The sequence below is a fragment of the Trichosporon asahii genome, assembly GCF_000293215.1.
Source record: "Trichosporon asahii var. asahii CBS 2479 unplaced genomic scaffold scaffold00009, whole genome shotgun sequence".
Taxonomy (NCBI): Eukaryota; Fungi; Basidiomycota; class Tremellomycetes; order Trichosporonales; family Trichosporonaceae; genus Trichosporon; species Trichosporon asahii.
The window spans coordinates 150,043-175,078 of record NW_014040915.1 but is presented as its reverse complement, the minus strand read 5'-3'; the positions used below and the strand labels follow the sequence as shown (position 1 = coordinate 175,078).

At 59.2% G+C, this 25,036-nt stretch overlaps 11 protein-coding genes across 11 annotated transcripts; 4 read left to right on the top strand and 7 right to left on the bottom strand.

Annotated features, from left to right (window-relative positions):
* Positions 1–736: 736 nt before the first annotated feature.
* On the bottom strand, positions 737–1,747 carry A1Q1_06863 (uncharacterized protein; the record flags this gene model as incomplete). Its single annotated transcript, XM_014327112.1, has 1 exon — positions 737–1,747. The coding sequence occupies one exon, from the start codon at positions 1,745–1,747 to the stop codon at positions 737–739; it is 1,011 nt and encodes a 336-aa protein (XP_014182587.1).
* Positions 1,748–2,410: 663 nt separating this feature from the next.
* A1Q1_06862 (uncharacterized protein) lies at positions 2,411–3,122 on the bottom strand (the record flags this gene model as incomplete). The annotated part of the gene is made up of 4 exons (XM_014327111.1): positions 2,411–2,654; positions 2,718–2,833; positions 2,881–2,980; positions 3,088–3,122. 4 exons carry the CDS (start codon positions 3,120–3,122, stop codon positions 2,411–2,413), a joined length of 495 nt encoding a protein of 164 aa, XP_014182586.1.
* Positions 3,123–3,571: 449 nt separating this feature from the next.
* On the top strand, positions 3,572–4,387 carry A1Q1_06861 (35S primary transcript processing-related protein; the record flags this gene model as incomplete). Its single annotated transcript, XM_014327110.1, has 4 exons — positions 3,572–3,616; positions 3,724–3,767; positions 3,827–3,956; positions 4,004–4,387. 4 exons carry the CDS (start codon positions 3,572–3,574, stop codon positions 4,385–4,387), a joined length of 603 nt encoding a protein of 200 aa, XP_014182585.1.
* A 460-nt stretch (positions 4,388–4,847) lies between these two features.
* Positions 4,848–5,389, bottom strand: A1Q1_06860 (import receptor subunit tom22; the record flags this gene model as incomplete). The annotated part of the gene is made up of 2 exons (XM_014327109.1): positions 4,848–4,946; positions 5,009–5,389. The coding sequence occupies 2 exons, from the start codon at positions 5,387–5,389 to the stop codon at positions 4,848–4,850; spliced, it is 480 nt and encodes a 159-aa protein (XP_014182584.1).
* A 275-nt stretch (positions 5,390–5,664) lies between these two features.
* A1Q1_06859 (uncharacterized protein) lies at positions 5,665–6,548 on the top strand (the record flags this gene model as incomplete). The annotated part of the gene is made up of 3 exons (XM_014327108.1): positions 5,665–5,908; positions 5,960–6,295; positions 6,346–6,548. The coding sequence occupies 3 exons, from the start codon at positions 5,665–5,667 to the stop codon at positions 6,546–6,548; spliced, it is 783 nt and encodes a 260-aa protein (XP_014182583.1).
* Positions 6,549–6,693: 145 nt separating this feature from the next.
* On the bottom strand, positions 6,694–8,452 carry A1Q1_06858 (uncharacterized protein; the record flags this gene model as incomplete). The annotated part of the gene is made up of 4 exons (XM_014327107.1): positions 6,694–7,674; positions 7,720–7,934; positions 7,983–8,136; positions 8,210–8,452. 4 exons carry the CDS (start codon positions 8,450–8,452, stop codon positions 6,694–6,696), a joined length of 1,593 nt encoding a protein of 530 aa, XP_014182582.1.
* A 1,006-nt stretch (positions 8,453–9,458) lies between these two features.
* Positions 9,459–10,793, bottom strand: A1Q1_06857 (UDP-galactose transporter; the record flags this gene model as incomplete). Its single annotated transcript, XM_014327106.1, has 4 exons — positions 9,459–10,139; positions 10,177–10,635; positions 10,679–10,685; positions 10,780–10,793. 4 exons carry the CDS (start codon positions 10,791–10,793, stop codon positions 9,459–9,461), a joined length of 1,161 nt encoding a protein of 386 aa, XP_014182581.1.
* Positions 10,794–11,261: 468 nt separating this feature from the next.
* A1Q1_06856 (uncharacterized protein) lies at positions 11,262–12,897 on the top strand (the record flags this gene model as incomplete). Its single annotated transcript, XM_014327105.1, has 3 exons — positions 11,262–11,321; positions 11,403–11,777; positions 11,836–12,897. 3 exons carry the CDS (start codon positions 11,262–11,264, stop codon positions 12,895–12,897), a joined length of 1,497 nt encoding a protein of 498 aa, XP_014182580.1.
* Positions 12,898–12,956: 59 nt separating this feature from the next.
* Positions 12,957–14,612, bottom strand: A1Q1_06855 (uncharacterized protein; the record flags this gene model as incomplete). Its single annotated transcript, XM_014327104.1, has 1 exon — positions 12,957–14,612. The coding sequence occupies one exon, from the start codon at positions 14,610–14,612 to the stop codon at positions 12,957–12,959; it is 1,656 nt and encodes a 551-aa protein (XP_014182579.1).
* A 439-nt stretch (positions 14,613–15,051) lies between these two features.
* Positions 15,052–15,879, top strand: A1Q1_06854 (uncharacterized protein; the record flags this gene model as incomplete). The annotated part of the gene is made up of 3 exons (XM_014327103.1): positions 15,052–15,314; positions 15,411–15,645; positions 15,778–15,879. The coding sequence occupies 3 exons, from the start codon at positions 15,052–15,054 to the stop codon at positions 15,877–15,879; spliced, it is 600 nt and encodes a 199-aa protein (XP_014182578.1).
* A 397-nt stretch (positions 15,880–16,276) lies between these two features.
* A1Q1_06853 (fmHP-like protein) lies at positions 16,277–18,769 on the bottom strand (the record flags this gene model as incomplete). Its single annotated transcript, XM_014327102.1, has 2 exons — positions 16,277–16,569; positions 16,771–18,769. 2 exons carry the CDS (start codon positions 18,767–18,769, stop codon positions 16,277–16,279), a joined length of 2,292 nt encoding a protein of 763 aa, XP_014182577.1.
* Positions 18,770–25,036: the final 6,267 nt, after the last annotated feature.

Sequence of the window (25,036 nt, the reverse complement as noted above, 5' to 3'; positions counted from 1 at the left end):
CCATCCTCCTGTGCTTCCTGCGACGCGTTTGATGACCCCGCCGCTACTCCTTGTGCGTGCGTGTTCGATGCGCCTGATGGCCCAGATAGAACACCTCCGGCTAGTCCGGAAGATGCTCCTGATGCACCTGATGTTCCTGGTCCTGATGATGACGGGCACCACGCGACCCACCCGACCCAGCGTGCCCGTCCACGAGCCGCGGCAGCCCACTCGCCCATCGCGCTTCTCGGAAGGCGCACGACCGTAAAGTTGGCGGGGTCAGTGAGCAATGTGCTCAGGAATAACGACAGCTGCACGTCAGCAATGTCCAACGCGATCGAAAGGGCTGGGAATAGCACTCAGAACATGAGCCAGGAACGTCCTGAGGAAGACCGAGACCGAGGCAGACGGATGCGCACTTAGCAGGTGCGGTTGTTCGGTTTGAACTGGCCTTGTGGCACTATTGCCTCATGCACGCACGCACTGCATGCACTCAGCGCTATGCAGCAGCGATGCAAGCTGTTAAGTGCATGAGGAGACAGCACGCGACCCGGAAGGCCGGAAGCCCCACTCCGAAACTCTGAAGGATCCTGACATCCTATCCCGAGCCAGACGGATGCAGCGTTTCATGTTCCGTCACTGTCACTCTTGCAGAGCTTGTGCATGTGCTCACATACGTGTGCACACGCCGCTCCACAACAGTGGCTCTGCGTGCCTATCACTCGTCTCTCTGGACGATGAAGCACATGGCAGCAGATCAAGCGGTGGAAAGGGAGGCGATGAAGCGGTGGTCGGGCGATGAAAGATCGGCCATGGAAGGGGGGTTAAGAGGGGTAAGGGGACTCACCACATCCGAGCTTCGCAGCTCAACGATGACGAAAGCCACCGCGCCAGCTTGACACGCCGTCGCAAGTGTGTCGACAAGCGGCTTGACGAGATGTTCGTTGTACAGGCAGTCGACTGCCAGTACCAGATCACACCTCGGCACCTCCGCTTTGCCCTTCTCGCGCTGCGCAGCTACGTGCGTCCAGTCCAGCTGCGTGAGTGTCGGCATCTCCACTGCCTCTTGTGCGGTGTGTCGCTCCGTTTTCCGCCGGCCCTTCTTCCCCTTCCCGTCATCGTCATCCCACTCCACCTCCTCAGAGACATGAGTGAGCGGTCGGCCAACGAGACGGGCAATCTCAGCCCGCACGTCCCTGTTCTCCGCGCAGTTCCGTTTCACGAGTTTGAGGTTCTCATTCAGGTAGTCCGTCGCCGTCCAGTGCTGTGCCACTGCCCCGAGCGTGACGGCTAGAAGGCCAACTCCGGCGCCGAGCTCGAGCACACCAACGTCCTTCCAATCGAGCCAGCCCGGCGGCTCGAACAGCAGCGTCTCTAGAGTGTTCTCGGCCAAACCCAGACTGGAGCGCCAGAGAACCGTGCCCGTTTCTCCGGACCTAGAGTGGAGACCCGAGGGGTCCTGGTGCACCAGTAGCTCAAGAGAGACAGCTTCAGATCTGTGAGCTTGAGCTTTGTCCTTCCTCGCTGTCCGTGAGCGGCCTGCCCGATGTCCTGCCCGTTTCGTCTTCTTGCCACTTGCTGCTGGTGCCGGATCCGGGTCCGCGTCACCACCCGACCCAGAAGCAGCAAGTGGGGCGGGTGAAGCAGAGCCCAAGCTCAATTGCTCCAACTTTGCCGTGACGGGCGGCTCGAGCTCGAGTGTCACGGCCAATTCCCCGCTCTTCGAGATGTACCCGAGCCCGCCCTTGTCATCGGGCTCGACAGTCATGTATAGCTCGAAGATCTGGGTGTGTCAGCGGTTGTCTTGGCTGCGCCGCCAGGGCGCGCATGTTTGTCAGCCCGGCCCGAACAGCCGGAGTAAGCGGCGATGGTTGGGGGAAGGCTTACCTACCTCTTCATCGGCGTCGAGCACCTCGCGCGTGTCGGCTGGCAGACGAATGAATGGAGCGGGACATGGCGGACATTCGCGCTCCTCCTCGGAGTCAGACATCGAACGCAGTTGGGCGAGATGTTTTGTTGAAGGGGGCAAGGAAGACCAAAACAGTTCCTGGACCAACGAAGTGGAGGTTGATGACCGGACCTGGTGGAGGTGCGTCAGATGACGAAAGGTGACTGACGAGCACGTGGGAGTCTAGTCTAGCCCTTGTCTGCGATGCACACAACGATGAGCTAGTACGATGATAAGCAGACTAGACGCAGTGCTAGCAGTGTGGAAGAAGCACGTTCGCGCCCCAGTTTGCGGCTAGATACGGTTGCGCACGGTGCGTCGAGTTTGCCGACCGGGCAAAATTTCGGCGTCCACAACGCCACTCGCGATGAGATGAAAATGCATGCAGTGTTGTTGTATAAGTTATAAGGAGATACAGTCTGTTGAAGAGTGGGGATGCCATCAGTTGCCTTGTTCTCGTCGCCCGTTATTCCATTCTGTCTGTCAGTTACGAAAAGTGCAGACGAGCTTACGCTTCCATCCCGTCTCCAGGACCCAATCGAAGCCTTTCCTGCCGATGCCAGCGTTGCTGGAGAACCGCTCAACGCTCGCCCTCTCTATCCTGCGCGCGATCATGGCTGTCGGGAACTGCGACAGCATGAGCGCACGCTGTCGGAACAGTGTCGCCGGCGCCTCCGCTCCCTGTCCAGAGGGGTATGGCGTGTACGTGATGTACTCGAGGCAGGACCTGACGTCAGCTTGCAGCACGAGAGAGTAGGTGTGGCTGCTTAGCCGTACAAGTAGCACTTACACATATTGCGCCAAGTTCAAGTTCATCGACATACACGTTGCGCTAGGCCCGTCGGCACCCTCGGGGTCGGAGAAGACGACCTCGCGGACATAAGCCGTCTCGGGGAGGTTGAAGAGCTGCTGTTAGCTGCGAGGTCCCAGCCCCAAGCTGCTCAGTCTCCTACCTTGGTGATCCACTTCGGTGCACCCTGCTGCACCCCAATTATCCGCTCTGTGCGGATTACGCCCGTCTCCGTATCCATCGTGCGGCTCAGCGTGTCGACGCTGTGAACGTGCGTCGCATACGGGTTCGGATACTTGCGCATGAGCCAGTTCAGCGTGTGGCCCGGCGGGTAGCTGCCGTCAGCTTAGATTAAATCGTGTTAGCTTACTTGTACACGATCTCATTCTCGTAGATCTTGGGCATGGTGTCGCGTGATCACCTGAGAAGAGAGGAGGAGGGCGGTGGCGGGGCGGCGATTCGGATTGGGGTAAGATGTGTATGTGTGAGTGCGATGGGATGAAGAGCTGAGGGCGGTTAGATGGTGAGTTAGACGTTCAGCATGCTCGACTCTGTGGTGAGAGATAAGATGAGATGAGAAGGAGAGGGAAGGTCGTCGTCGTCGTTTGCCGGCTGTTGACCAATGTCCTCCTGGGCCGGTAGTTGCACTTTCGTCATAGTTGCGGCGGAGCCGGCCCGGCACGTGACAATCTCTTGGAAGAGGGTGGAATGAATAAGGTCCGATATTTTTGCCGCCCGCTCAGCCGGAACCGACACTCGACGCTGACTGAGGCTCATGTCAGAGCGAGGCGCCATGACGCACGAGCTGGACGAAAGTTGCTTGTTGCTTCCATCGACTCTGCAAAATATCCACCATGATCAGACAACCGGGAACCAATATCAAGTCAGCTACGACAGTGGTAACTTGAGCTAACAGACAGACTGACCAATGTCTCCATCGTGCGCATGAAGAAGGGCGGAAAGCGTTTCGAGGTAGGCAACACTTAACAGAACGAGCTAACTGCAGATCGCCTGCTACAAGAACAAGGTGAACGAGTTCCGCTCTGGTGTGTGAGTACGATGGAGCTTCAATCAGTTATAATCGTTTGAACCGTTATCTGACTTAACAGCGAGAAGGACCTTTCCGAGGTTATTCAGATCGAGCAGATCTTCACGAATGTCCCCAAGGGCCAGGTCGCGAAGAAGGACGACTGGACCAAGGCGTTCGGTTCCGACAACATGGACAAGGTGCTCGAGGAGGTAAGCTTGCCGTCCTCCTTTTGAGCTAACCCCAGATTCTTCGCAAGGGTGAGCTGCAGGTGAACAACCTGGAGCGAGGACACCAGCTTGCCTCCCTCTCTCGCGAGATCGCCACCCTCGTCGCCGAGATGACCGTCGACCCGGCGACGAAGCGGAAACACACGGTCGGCATGGTCGAGAAGGCGATGACGGAGATTGGCTACAGCACGCGCGCGGACAAGACGGCCAAGGCGCAGGCGCTCGACCTCATCCGCCAGCTGAGCCAGCCCGACTCTGTCCTCCCCGTTGAGCGGGTGCGCATGCGTGTTCGTATCACGATGCCGGCCAAGGACGCGAAGCGCATCAAGGAGAAGCTCATGGAGCTCGTCGAGGAGACGGAGGAGGAGGAGATGGATGCCGAGTGGGAGACCGTGAGTTTTGCAGGCGCCTGACGAACTGACAACCAGGTTGTGCGCATCAACCCTTCCTCGTTCCGTGCCATCACCGACCTCGTCGGAAACGAGACCAAGGGCAAGGGCCGTGTCGAATCGATGGGAAGCGTCGGCGCTTAAATCGTTGTCCCCTGCCGCTGCGTTCCACCGCTTCGATTAGATATAATCTAGATGTCTTCCCTACCGCTTGCCATACTGTAAAATGCCACCATGTTTTGATCGAGAAGTGATGCCATACATCAAGTCATACACTATAAGCAGGGTCTGCTAGCTATTGCTTGTTCTTGATTGGGATAAGATAGTGCTGTCCGGCTCATGTCTGGGATGCCGGGAGCGATGCGAGATACACGGGCTTTTGAGCTTTTGGGTTGGTCTGGCCGGGCGCGCTTAGAAGCCGGCGGGGAGGACACCCTGCTGCTGCTGACCAGGCTGTCCGGGGACGTCACCCATAAGCTGGACGTTAGCTCATACCTCCACACGTCCCGTAGCTGAGATCGACATCGGCGGCGGCGGCGCTGCGGACGACTTTTCGCTGTTCGGCGAGACGTCGGAGCTCATGCTGCGGAATGCTCATATTGCCGCTGCGCCGCCGGGCAATGCCGAATCTCGAGTTAAACTCACCTGCTGCTGTCCGGTGCTCTGCATCTGGAGCTCGCGCTCCTGCTGGGTGATCATGGCCTCGTTCTCGGAGGCGAGGGCGAGGGGAAGGGCGACGAGGATGGCGGACGTGCAAACCCACCACGCGATGTTTCCGGAGAGGTTGTAGGCGGACGAGGACCACGACTTGATCGTCTCGGCGGTGTTGGCGAGCGACTTGCGCGTCTCGGGCGGGACAATGTCCTTGAGGGCGGCCACTCGGTCGGCGAACGTCTCGGTGCTCGGGTCAAAGTCGTCCTCCGAGATGACCGACTCGGCGTCGTCCTCCGAGAACTCGGACTCGGTCTCGTAGTCGGACTCGCGGTCGACGATGATCTCCTCCTTGACTTCCTCGACGAGAACCATGGTGTTTGCGGCGGTGTTGGGGTGGTGGGTGGGGTAAGAGAGACGGTGGTTTTACACAAACGGCAAAGTCAAGGCGAAATGACGGATTTCGAGGTCGTGAAAGATGCAGGGACCGGAGGAGTGAGAAGGAAACACATTACGGTAGGGGACCAGATAAGGAAATTTTCGGATGCTACAAGATCTTCAATGTCCACCTGCGGCCAGGGGTGGTTAGTGCATGCGGCGAGCAGGTTTGTTGCGTCACAACATCACATCAGCAGCTGTTATCGCCCACCATGTCGAGCAAGACGGCGCCGAAGAGCATCCTGAAGAAGCCTGCCGTCGCAGGACCGAGCAAGCTGACCGGCTCCAAGGGCAAGGCCAAGGCGACCGTCGCCGTCAAGACGGCCAAGGTCAAGGCGCCTTCCCCGGAACCGGAATCGTCGGACGACAACGACTTCCCCGACGACGACGAGTACGAGCTGGACACGGAGGACGAGATTGAGCTTGCGCAGGCGGGATCGGAGAAGAAGCAGCCGAGTAAGTCGTCTTCGCAGCTACGAAGGCGCAGAATCTTTCAGCTGACATCAGAACGCAAGCGTCCGACGACGGCGAGCGAGTTCGGTTCGACGCTGACGTCGCTTCTCGCGGAGCCGACAAGCAAGAAGGCGAAGAAGGTGAAGAAGGAGGACGACAAGAAGCCGAAATCGCAACCGATTCTTGCGCTCAGTGCCAAGCCGCTGCCGCCTTCGCAGGCTGCTGAGAGGTTGGAGCGCCGCGCCGCGCGTGTGCTCAAGGCTGAGCGTATGGAGCGTCTTGACCGCGCCCGTGTCCGTGATGTTGTCGAGGGATGGGTCCCCGCCCCGGGAGCCGAGATGGGAAGCCAGGAGTTTGAGCGTGCGCTGCGCAAGACGGCGCAGAGGGGTGGTGAGTACAAGAGAACTGAGCTAGGTGCATCATCAGGAGCTAACGAGCAGTCATCAAACTGTTCAATGCTATTCTTGTCGCGAGCAAGAACGCCGAGGCGGCCGCCAAGACGCTGTCCGACAAGGCTGGACTTAAGCCCGAGGCGCCCAAGAGCAGGAAGGAGAAGGACAACATCCTCGGCCGTGGTGGCAAGGACGACGTGCTCACCAAGGAGTCGTTCCTCGACCTTGTCCGTCGCGGCAGCGCCAAGTAATTTTGCTCCCTTTTCTCTTTATCACTCATAGACCCAGCAACCATTTTGGACCGACTTTCAGCATTTTATACCAATGGTGTCGTCGCAGCACCGAATGTATTTCTATCTTACATCTCTATAATTGAGCTCCCGAAAGGGCAGAAAGCTAATTGTACACGACTGCGACGCCCTTGCGACCAATACCGCCCTTCATGTCCTCCAAACCCAGAACCTTCTCAAGCTGCGTCCAACTCAATCCGAAAGTGGTCTGGATCTCGTCCGCGTGATGGTGTCCGTCCAGCAGGGAGAGGAGCTTGTCTTCTCGCTCGGCCTGGCGATGCTCTCGCCGCACCACACTGCCCGCGCCCGACCCCCGGTCGATACCCGAGTTCAGACCCGCGCTCATGCCAGATACGCCGCCGGACATGCCACCAGACATGCCGCCGCTCATTCCAGACACACCGGAGCGCACACCGCGCCGAGAGCTGAAGGACGGGTGCGTATCCCCACCGGCAGACTTGCCGAACTGGTTCTGCTGGTACGCCGACTGCGAAATGTGGCTGCCTCCGCGCTGTGAGGCCTGTGCCGGCGAGCCAGGAGATACGCTGGGCGGAATGGACGAGTTGCTCTCGCTCCGGAGCGTGATGGTACTATCCAGCGCGCCCCGCTCCGCCCTCTCAAGGTAGCCTCCTAGTCTCTCCTGCCCATCATGGTGCCTTCCCCCATGCCCACCGTGGCGGGAGAAGCCCGAGTCGCCCCCTCTGTGAAATCCGACTCTTCGCCTCGGGTGGTCTGGCACGCCTAACGTAGATGTCGGCTGCGATGACGGAAGGAACAGCTGCACGCTCCGGTCGAGCACTATCGGCCATCGGTGCACACGGCGCAGGAAGCCCTTGATCACGCCAAAGGTCACGAATCGCCGCGGATCGATGCCCCGCTCCGTGATGCGGTTCACCTCGCACCACTTGTGCAGCGTCGTCCCCGGTCGCAGCTTGGCATACAGGCTGGCGAGAATGGGCCAGTCGGGCACCGGCGATCCTTGGCGAGTGACGTAGATCCCACACTCGGACTGGACCGCCTCATCGGCCGTCAGCCGCGCAAACGATGGCGTCGTCGTATACATGTTGCTGTACTGGAAAATGTCGACCTGAGAATTAGCTTGAGGTGATTAGCAATAAAAGCTGCGACTCACCATCATGATGACCTGGTAGTAGAGCAGATGTCGCAGCGTTTCGCGCACAAGGGCCGGATCCGCATCGGCCAGCTGCGCTATCCTCGCTGCGTGGTTGACACCGTTAATGTGCGGTGCCACGCGCGCTGCGGTAATGTCCCAGTTTGCGTCCTGCAAGGACTTGAAGTCGACGAGGGGGATTGGCACGTCCCAGTCATGCACCTGCGGCGGGTTCGCTGGGATATTAGCTTGCCGCTACATAATGAAGCTGCCCGGCAACTCACGGAAGTAAGGAAACAGTTTCAGCTCGAGCCAGTTGTACCCGTCCAGTGGGATTGACGTCTCCGAGTACGAGTTCAGGTCCTCGAAAAGCTGCTCCAGAACCGCTGGAAGTGGGGTGTGGTCAGGTTTCGGGCTGGAAAGGAAGCCAGAGTCGATCTGGTGTCAGTTATCGGACCACATCGTTGAACTTTACCTCCGCGCTACGCAATATTCTCGCGGTCTTCCGCACCACGGGCTCGAAGGCCTCGACGCTCGCGTTCGCGCGGAACACAAAGCAGGTGTTCCACATGTACTGGTTGCGCTTGTATCGTCCGTCGACCTCGACGACGGAAGGCACGCCCATGACCTTGTACTCGTGTGTCCTGTCCTCTTCCTCGTCATCGCTGTCCTCGCCTTCGGCCCAATTTCCCCTTGTCCGGAAGATGACCAGCTTTCCCTGCAACGAGCTTTTCGGGATGACATACTCGCTCATGGAGCTGGAGTCGAGCAAAGCGGGGAGGGGCCGATCTGGTGGCCGTTCGGGGGTGGGCGTGTGAGGCAACGGCGTCGGCGTCAATGTCGGTGTTGTCTCCCGCGTAGCTGCTGGTGATGGTAACGACAACGGCGACGCAGTCCGGTTCGGCCCACTGACTGATGAGGATGCGCGCGCTCTCGTTCGTGTCCGGGAGACGGATCGCGAACGACTGATCGAAGGCGACCGCCGCCCTTCTGGCTCGCTGGCCGAGCTCGAGATCAACCGTTCCGGTACTTGATGCAGGACGGTTGGACCAAGCACCGGGTCAAACGTCGCGAAGAACACGCCCACAATCTGCGGAAGGAAGGACCTGGTGTCAGCGTGATCTTGCGTAAACAAATGCACCTCCACCTGATAACGACATTAAGCAGACGGAGAACAAGCGACAATCGACAAGCCGCTCGCTGAACTTGCAGCTCCCAAGACTTACTCATCCGAGACTCCCATGACGGCGGGGTGGTATCCGTGATGCTCTTGCGTGTGCGAGAGGGATGGCGAGAGCGGGGTGAAGATGTAAGGCAGGGGAAGGGGGATATGGTGTAGCGGCTCGTCGCCAATGACGCAGCGGAGGAGCACGTGACTCATGAGGGCGCGGCCGGAGCCCTCGGACGACGTGCGGCGCGGCGACGGCGACATGCTCGAACTCATGCGCGCAGCATGACAAAGTGTCCAGTGAATGCATTGTGATGTCTAGATGATGCTGTCTACTGTGCTGCTCGCACTGTGATGCGGGCGGGCTTGCTGCTTTCGTACATTTTCCGCATGGTCCTCCCCTTGTATGCCGCCTCTGTCCCTCGTCCCTTGAGTCGCACGTCGCCCTCACCCGGCATGGCAGGCCTGGCCAAAAGGACGACTAAGCTTCGTCCCTCATCAATTCTTTCCCCCTGCCACCGCACAGACGGTTCTGACGCGGCATCCAGCCTGAGTACGTTGCCTCGAATGCGTAATGCGTAAACGCCTCCGCTTAGTCTCGCTTCGCTCGCTTCATTGCCTCCCTCCGCTTCCACCCGGCCTCGACACCGATGCCAGCGAACACGACGGCGACACCCGCCCACTGACCCAAGCTCAGCTTATGTCCGAACACGAACACGGAGAGGAGCATCGTGAACAGTTTCCGTGTAACGGTGACCATGACGAGGGTGAGGGAGCCGAAGTGGCTGATCGTCTCGAAGATGAAGATCTGTCCGAGACCGCCCAGCGCGGCATACGCTGCGAGCGGGGCGAGGGCCGAGGGGTGTGTGGCGAGGAAGTGCAGCGAGCGGAGGGCGACAGGCGCGGTGAACGCCGAAGCCAGACCGTGTCCAGATGCCATCAACGGCGCGGCTGGCATCGGGATCAGCATTGGGAGCGAGAGCACGCACACCGTGATCGACGCCATAATGAACATCATCTGCTGTCCCGAGTAGCCGGGGTAGAGGGCGAAAAGCTGGTCCTGCGTCGAGTTCGTGAGACCATCGATGAGCAGGTTCACGAGCAGGAGCAGGAGACCGTACGCCGAGTTCTCGCCACCACCCTTCTTCTTCCCGTTCAGCATGAAGAGCGAGATGCCGAGCGTCACGAGACCGACGACGACGTACTTCTGCCGACCGAACCTTCTCCGGTACAGAAGCACATTCAAGAGGAGCACCGGGATCAGCTTACAGCTCTGCTTGTCAGCTGTCATCATAGTGTGTTCAGCTCACCTTGCCAAGAACCATCATGGGATAGGAGATGTGACGGAGGGCGAGGAAGCCTATCGGGCCCGCTGTCGTCTGGAAGAGCGATACCTGTAGCAGCAGTGCAGGCAGTGACTGGTACCAGGGGCGCTGTGCGGCGATGCCGTTCGCTAGCGACTTCTTCGCCACTCCGTGGCCATTGCCGTTGCCGTTGGCCAGCACGGCCTGCTTCTCGTCTCCACTAGTGAGCTCGGGTGTCGTGTTACCACTTTTCGGTCGGTTCGCGTCGATCACCTCCTTGACTCCGTCCACCAGCCGCGTGATGCCGAGAATGGACAGCACGCTCTCCTTGCTGCCCGCGCTCCAGGCTTTCACCAGGAGATACACAGCGGCGCAAGTCGCGGACGCTATCGCCTGGCAGAAGTTGAAAAACAACGGACTCGGGAACTTGTCCAGTGTCGGGTGTGGTCCTCGTGACGGGAACGGCTTCGATACTGCTGTCAGTTATCTCCGGCCTGAATGAACTTACGCCGCTCCTGCGCAATCGCCCAGAGGAGGAAGGCACCATACACGCCGGAAATGCACACGCCGAGTCTGTCTGTCAGCTTGATAGGTCGTCGATCAGCTTACCGTATCAACCCCATTGTGTGATTGTGTAGGAAGGAGTGTGGGTTGTGTCGAGGTGTGTGTGGAGGGAAGAAGCGACGTAACAACAACAATGAAGGGGGAAGGGCGTCGACTTTTGGGCGGCGTGAAACACGAGACGTGGCATTCAGGCACGGCTCCCCGCTGCCAGCGGGGTTCAGTGATGCCAAGCTAGTCCGAAACCGTCGCACAGCTCGTCGCGCGGGGCAATGCGCGCGGTGATGCGGTGACCAGAGGCCGCCTCAATGACCATCGCGATGTACCGTCGAAAACACGAAGACAAGGGTACGAGGGCATGGCGGTAAGGTGGAGAATGAGGTACATTGCTGCACGTGTTATTGTGACTGGGGGCCCGGTTGGGTGACTGCCGGCGGCACCGTCCTTGGCCAACTCGGAGGCGGCATTCCAGGACAGGCCTACGTCAAGGAGGATATCAGAGAGAGCAGTGAAGTCCGACAGAGCACGAAATGAGCGATCACATGTCCGCGGACGTTATCATCGTCACCGGTGTCAAGAATAACCCGGAGGTGGGCCGTCGGTGATCGCCGACGCCTCTGACGGGCCGAAACCCGAGCGTCCACGGTCAACCATGCTCAACTATATAGTAGCCGGCGCACGTCATCTGCGCCCTCTTCCTCGACACACTCCACTCAGCGAGCTCCACTAGCACCCCTGCAACACTCAGACTCGACCTCCTCATCCCTCACATCGAATTTGAAGAGCGCGATACAACTACAGAGGAACAACGGATAAGCGCCATGACCCAAACACAAGAGATCGACATCGGATCGTCCGGCAGCGCAAAGGCGCACAAGGTGCCCCGCCTCAGTCCGGAGGGCAAGGCGGCACTCGACGCTATCCTCAAGAAGGCGGTTGAGTCCCGCGTGGTGCCCGCCATGCACTTCGCCGCGACGACGAAGGACGGCGTGATCTATGCCGGTCAGGCGGGAGAGAAGGTCTTCGACGAGCCTGAAAAGGGGCAGGTCAACGAGGACACCAGTAAGTCGTTATGAGCATTCAAAGCTGACTTCAGCGCTCCAGCTGTACTCCCAGACCAAGCTCGTCACTGGCGTTGCTGCCCTGCAGCTCGTCGAGTCCGGCGTCTTGTCATACGATGACCCCGCCATCGTGGAGAAGTACGCCCCCGAGCTGTGGGAGCAGCCCGTCCTCCTCTCCTTCACGGACGGCAAGGCGGAGACCGAGCCCCGCAAGGTGCCCCTCACCCTCCGTCATCTGCTGACCCACACATCCGGACTGGGATATGGCTTTATGTCTCCCCCGCTCATGGCGTACAACACGGCGCACGGCCTCGGCAAGACCTACGGCGGCACAGCCGCTGATCTGGCGCAACCTCTCCTCTTCCAGCCCGGCAGCCGGTTTGGGTACGGCATCGGCATTGACTGGGCCGGCATCATCGTCGAGCGCGCGTCTGGCCTCAAGCTGAACGAGTATTTCCAGAAACACATCTTTGCACCCCTGGGCCTGATAGAGGACGACGTGACATTCTTCAACCGGCCCGAAATCGTCGAGCGGTGGCAGCGCGTCACGACGCGTAATGCCGAGGGCAAGCTCGTCCTCACACAGCCGAGGCGGCCGCTGACGGGTGAGCCGGGACAGCTCTCGGGCGGCGGAGGACTGTGGGGCACCAACAAAGCTTATCTCACCTTCCTCCGCGGCCTGCTCGCCTCTCAGGACGGGAACGGGATCGTGAGCCCCGAGGGATTCAAGTTGCTGTTCGAGGATGCGCTGCCGACTAGGGCAGATGGGAACACGGCTCACGCCAACCTCGCACGTATGGTTGGATCGGGTACGACGACGGCGGTCGACCCCGCTCTCTGCGACAATGGTGGCCAGGGACTGGGTCACTCTATCGCCATGTGCGTCAACCTCCTCGACAGCGCTGGAGGGCGGAGGAAGGGAAGCGGCACCTGGGGCGGTATCGCGACGACAGAGTTCTGGCTCGACCCCGAGGCTGGTATCGCGGCTTGCGGCGGAACGCAGTTCCTCCGGAACCGCGAGGTTGAGGACAGAACGCAGAAAGATCCGTTCGCGAAGGTATGGCACGAGCTCGAGACGACACTGTACAAGTACCTCGAGTACTAGGAGAGATAGAGATACATATCAAGATATGGATACAGCAGTGATACGACTATAGTTACGTGTCAGAAGATGTTCTGTCGGGGCGTTGGGAGTCGAGAGGGTGTGCTGGTGCGAGAAGGCTGAGTGGTCGGAGCACGCTCCTTCTGCATCTTGTGCCGATACGCTGCATTCTCCTCGGGACCATACGGCGCACTCTCCTCCTCAACCATGGCCCAAATAATATTCCTCAGCTCAGCGGGGAGGTTGCACATCGTCTCCTCCACTCCATCCGAGAAAGGCATCCAGTCAGCCCGTTGAGGCGGGATTTCGCTCGTGCTCATCATCCTCTCATGCGGATCGACTAACAGGACCTGCACGAGCTCGAGCACACCCTCCCCTTCTCCGGTACACTCGACCTCGAGCTTCGTGTCCAGCACCTTCGGCCACGCCACTAGCTTCCCCGACGTAAGGCCTACAGTACCGAGTGGGAGGTACAACCTGCGATCCTTCTCCCACCACTTTGGCGGCTCGATGTGGCCATAGAAGTTAATGCGCGCCAGCTCTCTGATGGTGCGTACGACTTCCGAGCCCCGCTGCACTGGAAGATCGATGTCGGGCAGCTCTCCTTGCGGAGCTCGAAAGCTAAGCGTCGCGTGTACATTCTCTGCACGCGTCACGACCACCGCGCTCGCTACAGCCTCTCCCAGTCCCTTCTCCCACTCTCGGACGAACGGTCGCTTAGAACCTCGGGACACAGCATGTCGCTCGATCCGGAACAGAACCTGGACTCGAGGACGTCCTCGAATCCAGGAGCGAGTCTCAGCATCGAATGTCGGGGTCGGCAGCGCAGCGGTGGGCGCAGGATGCAGCGGCCGCGGCAAGTGGGCGTCAACAAAGAGCCGCTCCTGCACTGAGCCGGCGCCCTGCGGCGGGAAGCAGTGTCCTCGGCATCGCGACGGCGTGCCGCACTGTACCATCGCCTCGGCGCCTTGCCATGGTATCCGGTGTCGCGGGGCTATCCAGGTGCTCTCCAGCGCGGTGACTAGGGCCGGCATCGCTGCTGCTACGATCGTTTCCAGCGCCGCGTATTGTTCCTCGTGGCGAGGGTGGAGGTTCGACACATAGCTCTCCAGCTGCGCTGAGCTGTCGGCCGCAAACGATACATCGGTCGGGATCGGGGTAAAGCTGCCTTGCTCAATGAGCGTACCCATGCCGAACGTTTCGAGACAATTGGATCTCGAAATGCCCGTATGTCGGCGCGTAACGGGAACGAGAGGATAGTCCATGGGATCCATGACCGCACCTATCCGACTCGTGTCCAGCTGGCCGATCGCTTGGGCGACCTGTTCGTTGATCGGCAGCGAGCCCTTCACAACACATGCGTCGGCGTCCAGGACCATGACGAAGGGGTCACCCGCCATGCCCCTCAGCTCCCGGACACAAGCCATAAACATGTCTGGCGTGAACCCTCCAACGGACAGATCTTGGGGAAAGCCATCGAATGGTGTTGCTTGACCGGAGGTTCGAGCAAGCATGCCGTCCTTGGGCAGGTAGCTCGCCCAGACCAACATTGTCCTGTCGTCGGTCACGAGCTCTCGCCAGTCATCCCGCTCGGTGACGTCGTTCATGAACCAGAGCATGGCGCGCTCGCGGACGGACAGGGGGGAATGCGTCCACGCCGTGCTTGGAGTGCCGGGGCGGGAGGGAGTGGCTGCCGCCATTCTCCCTGGTGTGGACATGGCGAGTTGAAAAGTGAAAGGAAGGTCAACAGACGGACGCGTGACATCAGTGATCGGTGGTGGGTCGGTCACTATGTCATCGGAGTGCGGGGAACACCAGTCGTACCAGTCTGAGCGGGGTTAGTGGGGAGGCACCGACAATCAACGCTGGTTCGGTTAATCTTTGTCGATGCTGAAGTTGCACGCAGGTAGATATACACCTGTGCGTTGAGCTGAGTTGAGCTACCGGGGCTGAGGGAATTCGGCAGCAACAGTCAGTCGTGGATAGAGATGAGTGATGAGGAGGTCGCAAGAGCAGAGATCGGCGCAGCCTTATGAAGTCAGCCGCGATTCGGATCCGGATGTCAACCACCTCCACCGGGCGTCGCCGTTGACCGTCTTGCCCACAACTTCCTCATCACTCAGCTCGACTCAGACGAGCTCGACAATCATTACTGTCATGCTCAGTATACGCAGGTTGGAGCCTTCGTCGCCTCCATCAGAAATCGATGCGGCGTCGGAGCTCTTGACGTCTGTCTTCGCCGACGACCAGTTGACGCGAATCGTCTCCTCGCCCGTCCCCGGCTTACACGCCGCGCGCACGCGCTCAACCCTAGTCACGGGCGTGCTCGATCTGGCCGTGTTTACGGCACACGAGAGTGAATGCGAGAAGCTGCTCGGCGTACTGATTCTGAAGCCACCAGGAATTGTAGATCGGCATAGGTGAGCTTGAATGGTGTCGGTGGAAGCTAATCGCAGCGTGAACTCGGAGGGACCCCATGACGAGCCAGCCCAGAGATTGCTGAAGGGACCGGGCAGCGACGTCGTCCTGGCGAATTACGCAAGGCTGCGATCACATGTCCACAAGCTTGAAGAAGACGCTTTCGGCGGCGTGACGAACCTGTGGTTCGTGAGCTTCGTTGGCGTTTCGCCAGAGGCGCAGGGGAAGGGCGTTGGACGAGTTTTGTGTGATGCTGCCGCGCGGCTTGTACGAGACAAGGCGGATGAGACGGGTGTTCGGACGCTCGCGCTGGTCGCTATCAGCGAGGACGCGGTGAGTAAAACCTGATGATCGGCGGAGAGCTTAGCGTTGCCGATCTTGACCACCATTCTTCTAATTCTGTAGATGATTGAGGAACGGGGAATGCGGTCGTTCTAATTGCAGACGTGCTGACACCGGTCCCAGATGCGCTTCTACAAGCGACTCGGTTTCGAGGAACGTGGATATGTCGAATTCAAAGTTGGCGATGAATTGGTCAAGCGGTGGGCGATGAGCAAGGAATGCTGAGATGCGCTGGAACGCTTGTTGTCAAGCGGGCGCGATCATTTCTTTAGAGTCCTGTCAATTAGATGTATGCGTCCCGAGAGGAGCGAAAGAAGCACAACAAAACTCCATAATGATGACGAAAGCTAGATAGTGATACTGTGTACGATGTGAAGGTGTGTATTGTACCTGCTGGGCGCGATTTTGCAGAGACCAGAAAAGATGAAATGGAAAGTGATCATGAGCATTGAATGACAATAGCAGGAGAAGATGGAAGACAGATACGGATAGAGGTCGATAGTGGTACACTGCTTTTTGGTGGGGATGTGAACTGATCCAGGGAGGGCTCGGTTGATGGCGGCGGAAGCCAGATCGGATGGTGGTAACGCATGGCGTGCTCGGCATGCTCAGCATGCTGAGCTTAGACGTGAACGACGGGCGCCGGCGTCGACGGCCGCTCAGTGCGCTCCGAGTGCTTCTCGTTGCGCAACGACGTTCCGCTGCTCCGCGAGCTGCCGTCGTCGGTGTGCTCGACGTCGTCCTCGTCGCGCACCTCCTCGATCTCCTCCTTGGGCTCCTCCTCGGATTTGGGCGCGGGCTCCTCCTTCTCCTTGGCAAGCAGGTCGACCTTGGAGTCCTCGCTCTTCAGGGGCGCTCCGAGGCTAACCTCCTCGACACCAACGGCGCGCAGAACGTCTGGAGCCTCGCAGTGGTCTGTGCGTGTCAGCTGTATTCATAAACATTGACGCCACCCGCGCTATCGGCGCCACCGTTAGGCATCGTTAGGCTGCTAGAACGCCATAATGAAATCTCATTGGCGAACCCTGGCAGTCCTGAGATGCGGCGTCGCAGGTTCACATGCGACTCATGGATACCGGTTCGTCGCGGGCCGGCTTACGCAAAAAGATTACTCACCACTTCGGGCCGCCATTCTGTGGGCAAAGTCGCACTTGAAGTCGTCCGAAAAGACAAACTCGCCGCCGAGCTGGAGGAAATTGCCCGGGTTAGTGAAGCCGGTCAGACGGAAGAAACCGTTGCTCATGCCGTTCGCCATTTGGCGCAGGAAAGCGTGTCGGTGGTAGCTTGGTCGGAACTTGAGCTTCATCTCGGGGAACGGGTTGGGCATACGCGAGCGCATGCCGAGAGCCTTGTACAGCCGCGTACCGCGGTCGACATAGACGTTGAATGTAGCCGGGATGTTGAACATCTCCTTGTACTTCGTGATCGCCTTCCAGGTGCCAGACGAGATGACGCAGACTTTGACGCCAGCGCGGAGGAGCGCGGCCGGGGACAGCTTAGCGAGGGACATGAGGACGTAGTCGTGACACAGACCGCACCACCAGTGACCGACGAAGAAGACAACAGTCCTCGTGTACTTGGGCGGCTTCGGGAGTTGGTTCACCCTCGTCTGCGAGTGAATGCTCTTCAGGCTCTTCGTCGGCGCAGTGTCGTTCGTGTCGACAGGCGAGAGTAGTTGCGAGGCCGCGTCGTCAATGTCCGCGTCAGAGTCGGGGAGAAGGTCGCCAAACTTGAGCTGGTTGCCGTACTCGTCGAACAGCTTGCAGTCGGCGGCCTTCATGACCATCTTCCGCGAGGGCTTCTGCCAAGTCCATGACGGGTCGTGATCGCGCTTGGCAAGGTCCTCGTCCTCGTCGTCCTCCTCCTCAGGAACCTCCTCGTCGACCCACTGCTCCTGCTCCTCGACAGCCTCGGCCATAAACTGTTCCATTTCCTTCATTTCTTCCTCGGTCATCTCAGTGCTGCCACCGAGCATAACCTCCTGGTGATCCTCGTTTGATGAACAGGTGAGGTCGGGACAGGGCTGGTGAGCGTGAACGTGTCCGTCTTCAGAGGCGTGATGCGGAGACGGCCAGCCGTGATCCATTGATTGCCGGGGTGGTTCGGAAGAAGTCGAGTTGCGGCCGAAAGTGTTGGCCCAGGATACAGTGTCTTTGCGGTCGGAACGTTCGTTGTAAATGACGCTATGTCCCCTTGATGTCCGGGGGGTGGGCGGAAGAGAGTTGATGGTACTTGTACTAAGGCCGGGGTGACACGTTTGGGCCAAGTTGGAAGAGGAGCTAGGCGGTGACCTGCGCCTGGTTGCGATGTCGCCGTCCGAAGCGGCAGCCCCCACGACGGCGGATCTTCGGTCCCCTCGATCTGTCGCGTACTGGTTGTAAGATCCGTACCTCGCCATGATCGAATCCGCGTACCCTGCGGGCGGCCTTGCATTCTCAAACCACTTTGGCGCCTTGGGGGTAGTCACTGAAACGCTCGAGGCAGAGGGCAGAATGGTCATGCCAGTGACTGGGCCCGGAAGCGGAGGGGCATCGTCGAACGAAATGCAAGCAGCCTCAGGGGGCGTCCGCGGTGCATAGCATGCTTCGGGGGGCGTCACAGGGCCATCGAACAAATGAGTCGGTGGCGGAACACGTCGTCGAACGGGCTTGGTCGCTGGTGATCGAAAAGATCCTGACTGTGTCGCAGATGTCGCAGATGTGGCCTGGGGCGGCGGCGGGGTAAAGGTCGTGATTGAATTGATCGCTCCATCGTCGTCCGAAGCCGCACTTGTCGACGGCGGCGAAGAGGCCGAGAGCGGCGGATCACTGTGCCTCCGAGCAAGCGAGGGCGGGCTCGTTCCAAGGTCGAACTCGTCTCTTCGCTGTTGTACTCCGAGAGACTTGCGCATAAAGTTGGGCGGAAGGGGAGGGACTGGCGGGATCGCCTGCTCGTCAACGGCACTCATGACGGGCGAGACGAGTTTTCGGCGTTCAGAGGGCGACGGCTGGGGAGCAGGGGATGGTGACGGCTGGTGAAGGCGAATCGTAAACTCGATGTCGTCTGGCAAGTCTGGTCGTTCGTCGTCGTCGACAGCTTCCTGAGGATATGGGGGATGTTGAGATCGCAGCTCCATATCTGGTTGTGCTAAAAACGGTGCTACGGTTCAGAGACTGGGTTTGCCTCCTGGCTTCGTTCCGGAGCGTCGTCGTACGCAGGCGCTTGAGAGTGGAACAGAGAGGCCCAAACAATTGCGGCACGACTGGTATCGTTGGGTCTGGTGCTCTAGTTCCCTCTGGGTCGTGGTTGGATTCCTCTGGTGTGCTACTTCGGGCCTAGCCAGCTGTGTAGTGCGTCGCTCAGGATCAGTCGTCCAAATGAGCTGGGATGAAGGCGGACGGCGCGGCGGGTGCAAGGCGGCTCGGCGGAGGAGAGGACGCAGGTCAGACAGGATAGACAGGAATATGAACGAAGGGATCGAAGGATCGAAAGATCGAGAGCTGAGGTAACACGCGCTGCGGTTTACGGGCGGAGGATCTGTTGTGATTCATGAGGTCTGGTGATTATTCGTGGAGACGCGACTGCATTGTTTGGCTGGCGCGCACCCATCCCTGTCAAAGCGATCGTACTCCTCCTCGACCAGAGGGGACAGTATCACCACGACATCTGGCCCCACGGCCTGCTTCCCGACCCTCCCATTCGCTCCTCTGACGTCCTCGCGATAGCCGAGGCGTTCAAGGAGTTCACTGCATCAAGAGCTGCATGGGGCGTCCTTTACGCATATGTCGAGGCGCACGCCAGCTCCCTCACTGCCGACGCATTGACAGAGAAGAAGATCGGCGACTGGTTAGCGAGAACTTACCCCCGCCCTTGGGCGGGGACCGCATCGTTCGCCTAGGCCGCACCCACTCGGCCACTGTCGAGGCGATATTGCTCCTCCTCGACCAGAAGGGAGATCGAGAGGAGAGGAATAGATTAACTCTCAGACAGGCCGACGGCGCCAGTTTGAGGAAGGGAATTGAAGGGCTGACGACTACTAGCGATAATATGGTGAGTGAAGCGAAGGACTGATCAGCCCGATCAGAACGCGCCGGTAGAATCCCAGAAGGAACTGCAGGATCGAAGGATGCCAGGATGACCTGATGACCTGATGATGATAGGAGCCTAGGAGTATCTAAGGACGGAGGGAGCGCCCGGAATCCATGTCACGCATTGAATGCCTTGAGCCACTAGTCCAAGCCCCGTCGACCGCGCAGACCCGGGTGCAGACCCGCGACCCGCAATGGGACCCGCATGCAGACCGCATCCTCAACAACCAACGGCGACGAACACACAGGGTGGGACGGCACTGACGGGTGCTCCTTGAGGCGAAGGGCTGTACCGATAGACTTTGGGGACCGTCGCGCGTGCCCGAGCATTGTGCAGACAGGCGAGCGAAGCGTTCGGGCTCGAGGCCGTGGGGGACCTTTGACCGCGCAGGGATGCTTTGCTGATGTGCGAGGACTGGGCCGAGAGAGAAGAGCAAGCACACCCAGGCACTCAGGCACTCAGAGCTAAAGGCAGCGATGATGTGCACTGGCTGGCAGCTCGAGAGGAGACGTCCACAGAGGTGTTCCTCGATCTGTGGCCACCAAAGTCCTGGATCATGCATATGTAACGTCAACACTCACGTACAACGGCGCACCTTGACACAGGGGTACAGGGTTCCTCGCCACTGCGGGTGGTTCCTCCCTACCTTTCCCTGGACTCTCTCGACATCTGCCCCTCCTCCGTGACCCCGTACCCTTTTCGCGGTACTTGCCCCGCGTATCTTTCCTGCTTCCCTTCTTTCCCTCCTGTCCCCCCGCCACGCTGTGCTCTCCGAACGACCTCAAAGGGGCTTCACCCGCCAGTGTCCTGGATGGTGCCTCGGCCCAACCAAAATCTCGCCCTGGGCATCCTGACCGTTTGTCTGGCCGCTAGTAGGTGCAACCGGCCATGGTGCCTGTTTTTCTGTACCTTCGAAAGCAGATGAGGCGTGGACATATGGGTCGGGCTGCTCCGATCGTGATCAGGTTCTTGCCGACAAGACCAGAAGGCTCACTTCTCACGATGGGGATGGGCGCGAGTACACCTCGCAGACTGGTGGCGACTACTAAATAGGAGCTGAAGCAGGGCAGTGTCCACATTGACACCTGTCCTGCGAAAGTTATTCGCAGAAACATCCGCCCATAACCGCAGGCGTATGCTGGGTGGGATTACGAGATACTTCAGTGGAAGAACACAGCGTTGTGGCTCGGCTTACGGCGCCTCGAGCTCGGGACTGAAATAGTTGCGTAAGGCTCTCTGCTCAGATCAGCAGGTGACTCCCCAGTAGTGGCGCGCTGGGGCGCTGCCGAACGGGTTGTGCTTCGTGTCGACCAACTGATGGCCGAGGATTGCAGGGAACTGTAAAGCTCTGTGTACCGCTGTCGTTCGTGCCGCTGCAGTGGTAGTCGGCACGATCCCAAAGTTTGCATCCTCCAGCGGAGGGCCTGACGGAAGGGCTTGCAATTCAAATGACGCAGCGGTGCTGGCAGCTTGCCTGTCAGGCTGACGATTTACAGTGGCCGCCGCATGCCTGCAACTACTAGCTACACGCACAGACCACGATTCAGAGGTGACTGGCCCTCTCATGCCGTTAGGGCAGAGGCACACCTGAGCACGCAGACCGCAACGGCTGCTCCGAGACTGCTATCTATAACACACCAGGAGGACCCCCGATCCCAGCACGCCAGCAGCCAGTTGTTCCTGTGTGCCTCGCTATCACGCCATGATCTCATGAAGAGCAGCACTAGTGACCGCAGCTGGTATTCAGTACCCCTACCAAAGTACTTATCAGTGCCTGCTGCCCGCATTGTTATTAGAGATCATTTTCTGGGACCTCGACTATTCTGACACCGATGGCCGATGACTGAATAGGTGGCGTTGCCGCACCCCTGCATTCGGGTCCTCAATCCTCGATCTGACCTCTGCTACCTTCGTCGGGTCATTTGCGGCACATTCTCGAGCCTAGTCGGCGGCGACGGAGATATCCCCGGCGCTGGTCATGCCGTGCAGCATGAGCCGACGCGCGAGCACACGGACGACATCGAGCTCGCTGCCTGTCCAAAATACAGCATCCCTGGGTCGCACTCAGGGCCCGGTGTGGGTGTCTGACAGGTTGAATAGACAGTGAATTCAAAAGCAGATACCTTAATCGAGAATATCGACTATTCATGCGACTTTCTGTGCTCTATTCTGTGCCATTCAGAATCTTCGGTAAGCTCACGAGGTCCACTGCGTCGGTCGCGCTGATTCATGGTGCAAGGGTCTGCCAGACGCAAGCACGAGCTTTTGGTAGCAGCCAGGGTCGGCACGGGGCGGCAGGTAGCGACGCCGCAATGATAACGTAACCTTGGGCCACCGTGCACGTCTCCACGGCCCCTGAACAGCCTTTTGCAGAAGTTCGGGGCTTACGAGCGCATTAACTACCCCTCACCGTTGGCCGCTGGCCGCGCAAAGCAAACGCCGGAGTACCCTCGAGGCGCATTAGGCGTTCGGCCTGCATCTCAGGAATGATCTGCATGTCGTGCGAGCTGACATGCAGGCTCTGAGCGCGAGCGCCAGGTCCCGTCGGCTGCCGTTGCTGACGCAAGGCAGGATGCGAGGCTTACGCCGTGTGACGCGAGCAACTGGACATGTGCGCACATAGGCACATACCAATTCTGGGACGAGCAGCACTCGGAGGTTGGGCTCGATAAGCATATGCGTGAATGGCGCGTCCCGCGTTCCTCTCCCAGAGTCGTGGTCAGCAGCACCGCTAGCTTGGGCGGTGCTGCTGCTGCGAGCCCCGCGAGGTTGGGTAAAGCCCACCGGAGGAGGCTGTGGCAGGCTATGAATTGTAGATCTGTGCTGAACGGCTCGGTGGAGCTGAATGCTAGCGAGGATTGTGAGGCAGTCCGAAGCGGAGCCTTGGAGTTTATCAGTTGGCAGCCGGATATCCGTATACCAGCGTGCTAGATACACAGCGGAGCGAAGCTCGGTGGTTTCCATGAGGCTCGGCAATGCTTTGAAAGTCGAGCTTGGAAGGCCCTTGGCCCAGCGGCGTCTTCACGAGGTTCCGGATCCGCTTGAGCTCTTGGCACTGAAGTGGACTTTCCATGGCAGCATCCTTGGCTGCTCCACTTCGCACTCGTCTGTGAGCACATGGTAACTTTCGCGACGCACACACATCGCAGGCCGTGAGGTAGGGTCATCCTCGACGCCACAGCGCCTCGCAGCCTTGGACGACCTGAAGTGGCCCAAGGCCTGAGCAAAGGCAACCCTGCGGATCGACTTTGATCACGTTATGCCGTCCTAGAGGTGATGTGTGCCTCGTGTCGTCCTCACACTGAAGGGCTCCTTCGATAAGAGACGGTGTAAGCGTATGCTCACGTTCCCAGACTCCTGGTCTGGCTGTGAGCTTGAAGTGGCGTGTTACTTGTGAGTGATCCAGGAGCGTCCGAAGAGTCCCGTAAGCACGTAGAGGGAGGGAGGACAGTACACTTGGAGTGGTCGAAGCTGCATCGTATCGACCCAGCACGTGCGCTACGCTTTTCCGGTCGACCACTAGCGACTGCTGAGATTACTGACGGGACGGAGTGGCGCGAACCTGTGACGGGCGGGCCGCACCGCGATGGACCCCTTCACTCCGCAGCGCCACATCGAAGATCAGCTGAGCAGCGAGATGTTCACTGTCACTTCCAGTTCCAACAAGTATAGAGGAATACACCCTAGTGCAGGGGGCCTCGTTGCTCTGCACCTGTTCCAACACATCTCAGGCACTGACGCGGCGGGATGCTGCGGTGTTGGGAGAGACGAGTGCCCCCGCGTGTGGCGGTGGAACTGACGCCGCTGCAGTGGCTAACTGGAACCTGCCTCTCTAAGCTCACGCAAGCAACTAACCTCTCCATAAGCATAAACAGTGAGCAAACCGAGACGACTCAAATCCCCGAGCAAGGTGGGCCTCGTCCGAGACCGCTGCTGTAAGTGGGCGGATGAGGCGTTGGTCCCGGATCAGGAAGCAGAAAGCAAACGCCGGACGCTGGGACCCGAGCTCCTTTCAAGCTGCCCGATGTCCGCTGACCGCCCCCAGACGTCCCCACAGTTCCCCACAGACGGCTCTACCGATGTACACAGAGGTAGTGCTTGACCGCTGGCCGCTGTGTTTACATAGGGTTTGGTTGACGTACATTCGAGCAGCATCCTAGTTGTGTGGCGATGGCCGTGTTCGAGGTCACTGCCCTCAACTCCTTCATCGGCTGCGGTAGTGAGTTTACACGCCCAAGGGCACGAGAAAAGCTGACCCAGATTAGAGGAAGTGCGGCAGTGCGCAGAGCGTGACCAGCAAGACATTTAGCATCGTCCCTTTGACCCAACGCGACACCCGCCTCGACATAGCGTCCCGGCACAACTCTGACGACATCAACCCAGTGCCGCAGAGCAGATCTCAGCACGCACCGTCTCCCCAAGCTTGCCCGCACCTCCCTTCCCTTGCAACACCGAGCCCAAGAATGCAGGCGTCGATCCCGGACTCAAAAAGCAAACACCGAGACTATGTCTACCCAAACTCACCCCTACCCCCATCCCCACCCAAGCCCAACCTCCCGTCCAACGAGCGGCGTCGATTCAGAGCGAGCTCCACAAGAAGAAAGAAGCGTATTCAGCCATACCTGCGGCGTTCATTATGTCGGCCCGCGGAACGTAGAACAGAAAGGATCCCGGGTGGAGCGTCAAGACAGGGAGGAAGTGTGGCGCCAACTCGTTCCGGCGTTTGCTCTGGGATCGACACCGGACTGGGTCCTTGACTGGACGAGGGCACCTAGACAGATGTGTTGCGGTGTTTTGCACACTCTGCTCACTTGCAGCGCGGTGTACATGGAGTGCTCAGTGTTCTCCACACTCACGATGCCGTTGACTATCATTCTCTTCTCACCTTGACGCCTTTTTAACCGAAATCCAACTCTTGCCACTCGAGAATACACGGTTCCAGAAGACGGACGCACATACAACGGTTACCCAAGATACTAGCGGGAGATCTGATCGGCCCGAGGCAGCTCTTCTGTGTCCCGACACACTTATACTCCCTTCACTGGTCACCACTGGCTCAGTGAAAGCGACACCTGCCTCAGCCGTGCGAACGCGGCAGTGGTCGCCCTCCCCTGCATCGCATGACGCTAGCTGACTGCACATTACTGATTCTATCTGTCCAGCTGCTCAAGCTTCCCGACGTTCGATGTTCGCACGTTGACACCCTCGTCCAGAGTGCCTGGTCCATCGCAACACGGCCAACGGCCGCTTACCCACACCTCACCGCCCTGCACGGCGTTCCTGCCTTCCTGCCCTCCTCAGCTCCTGCCCCCCC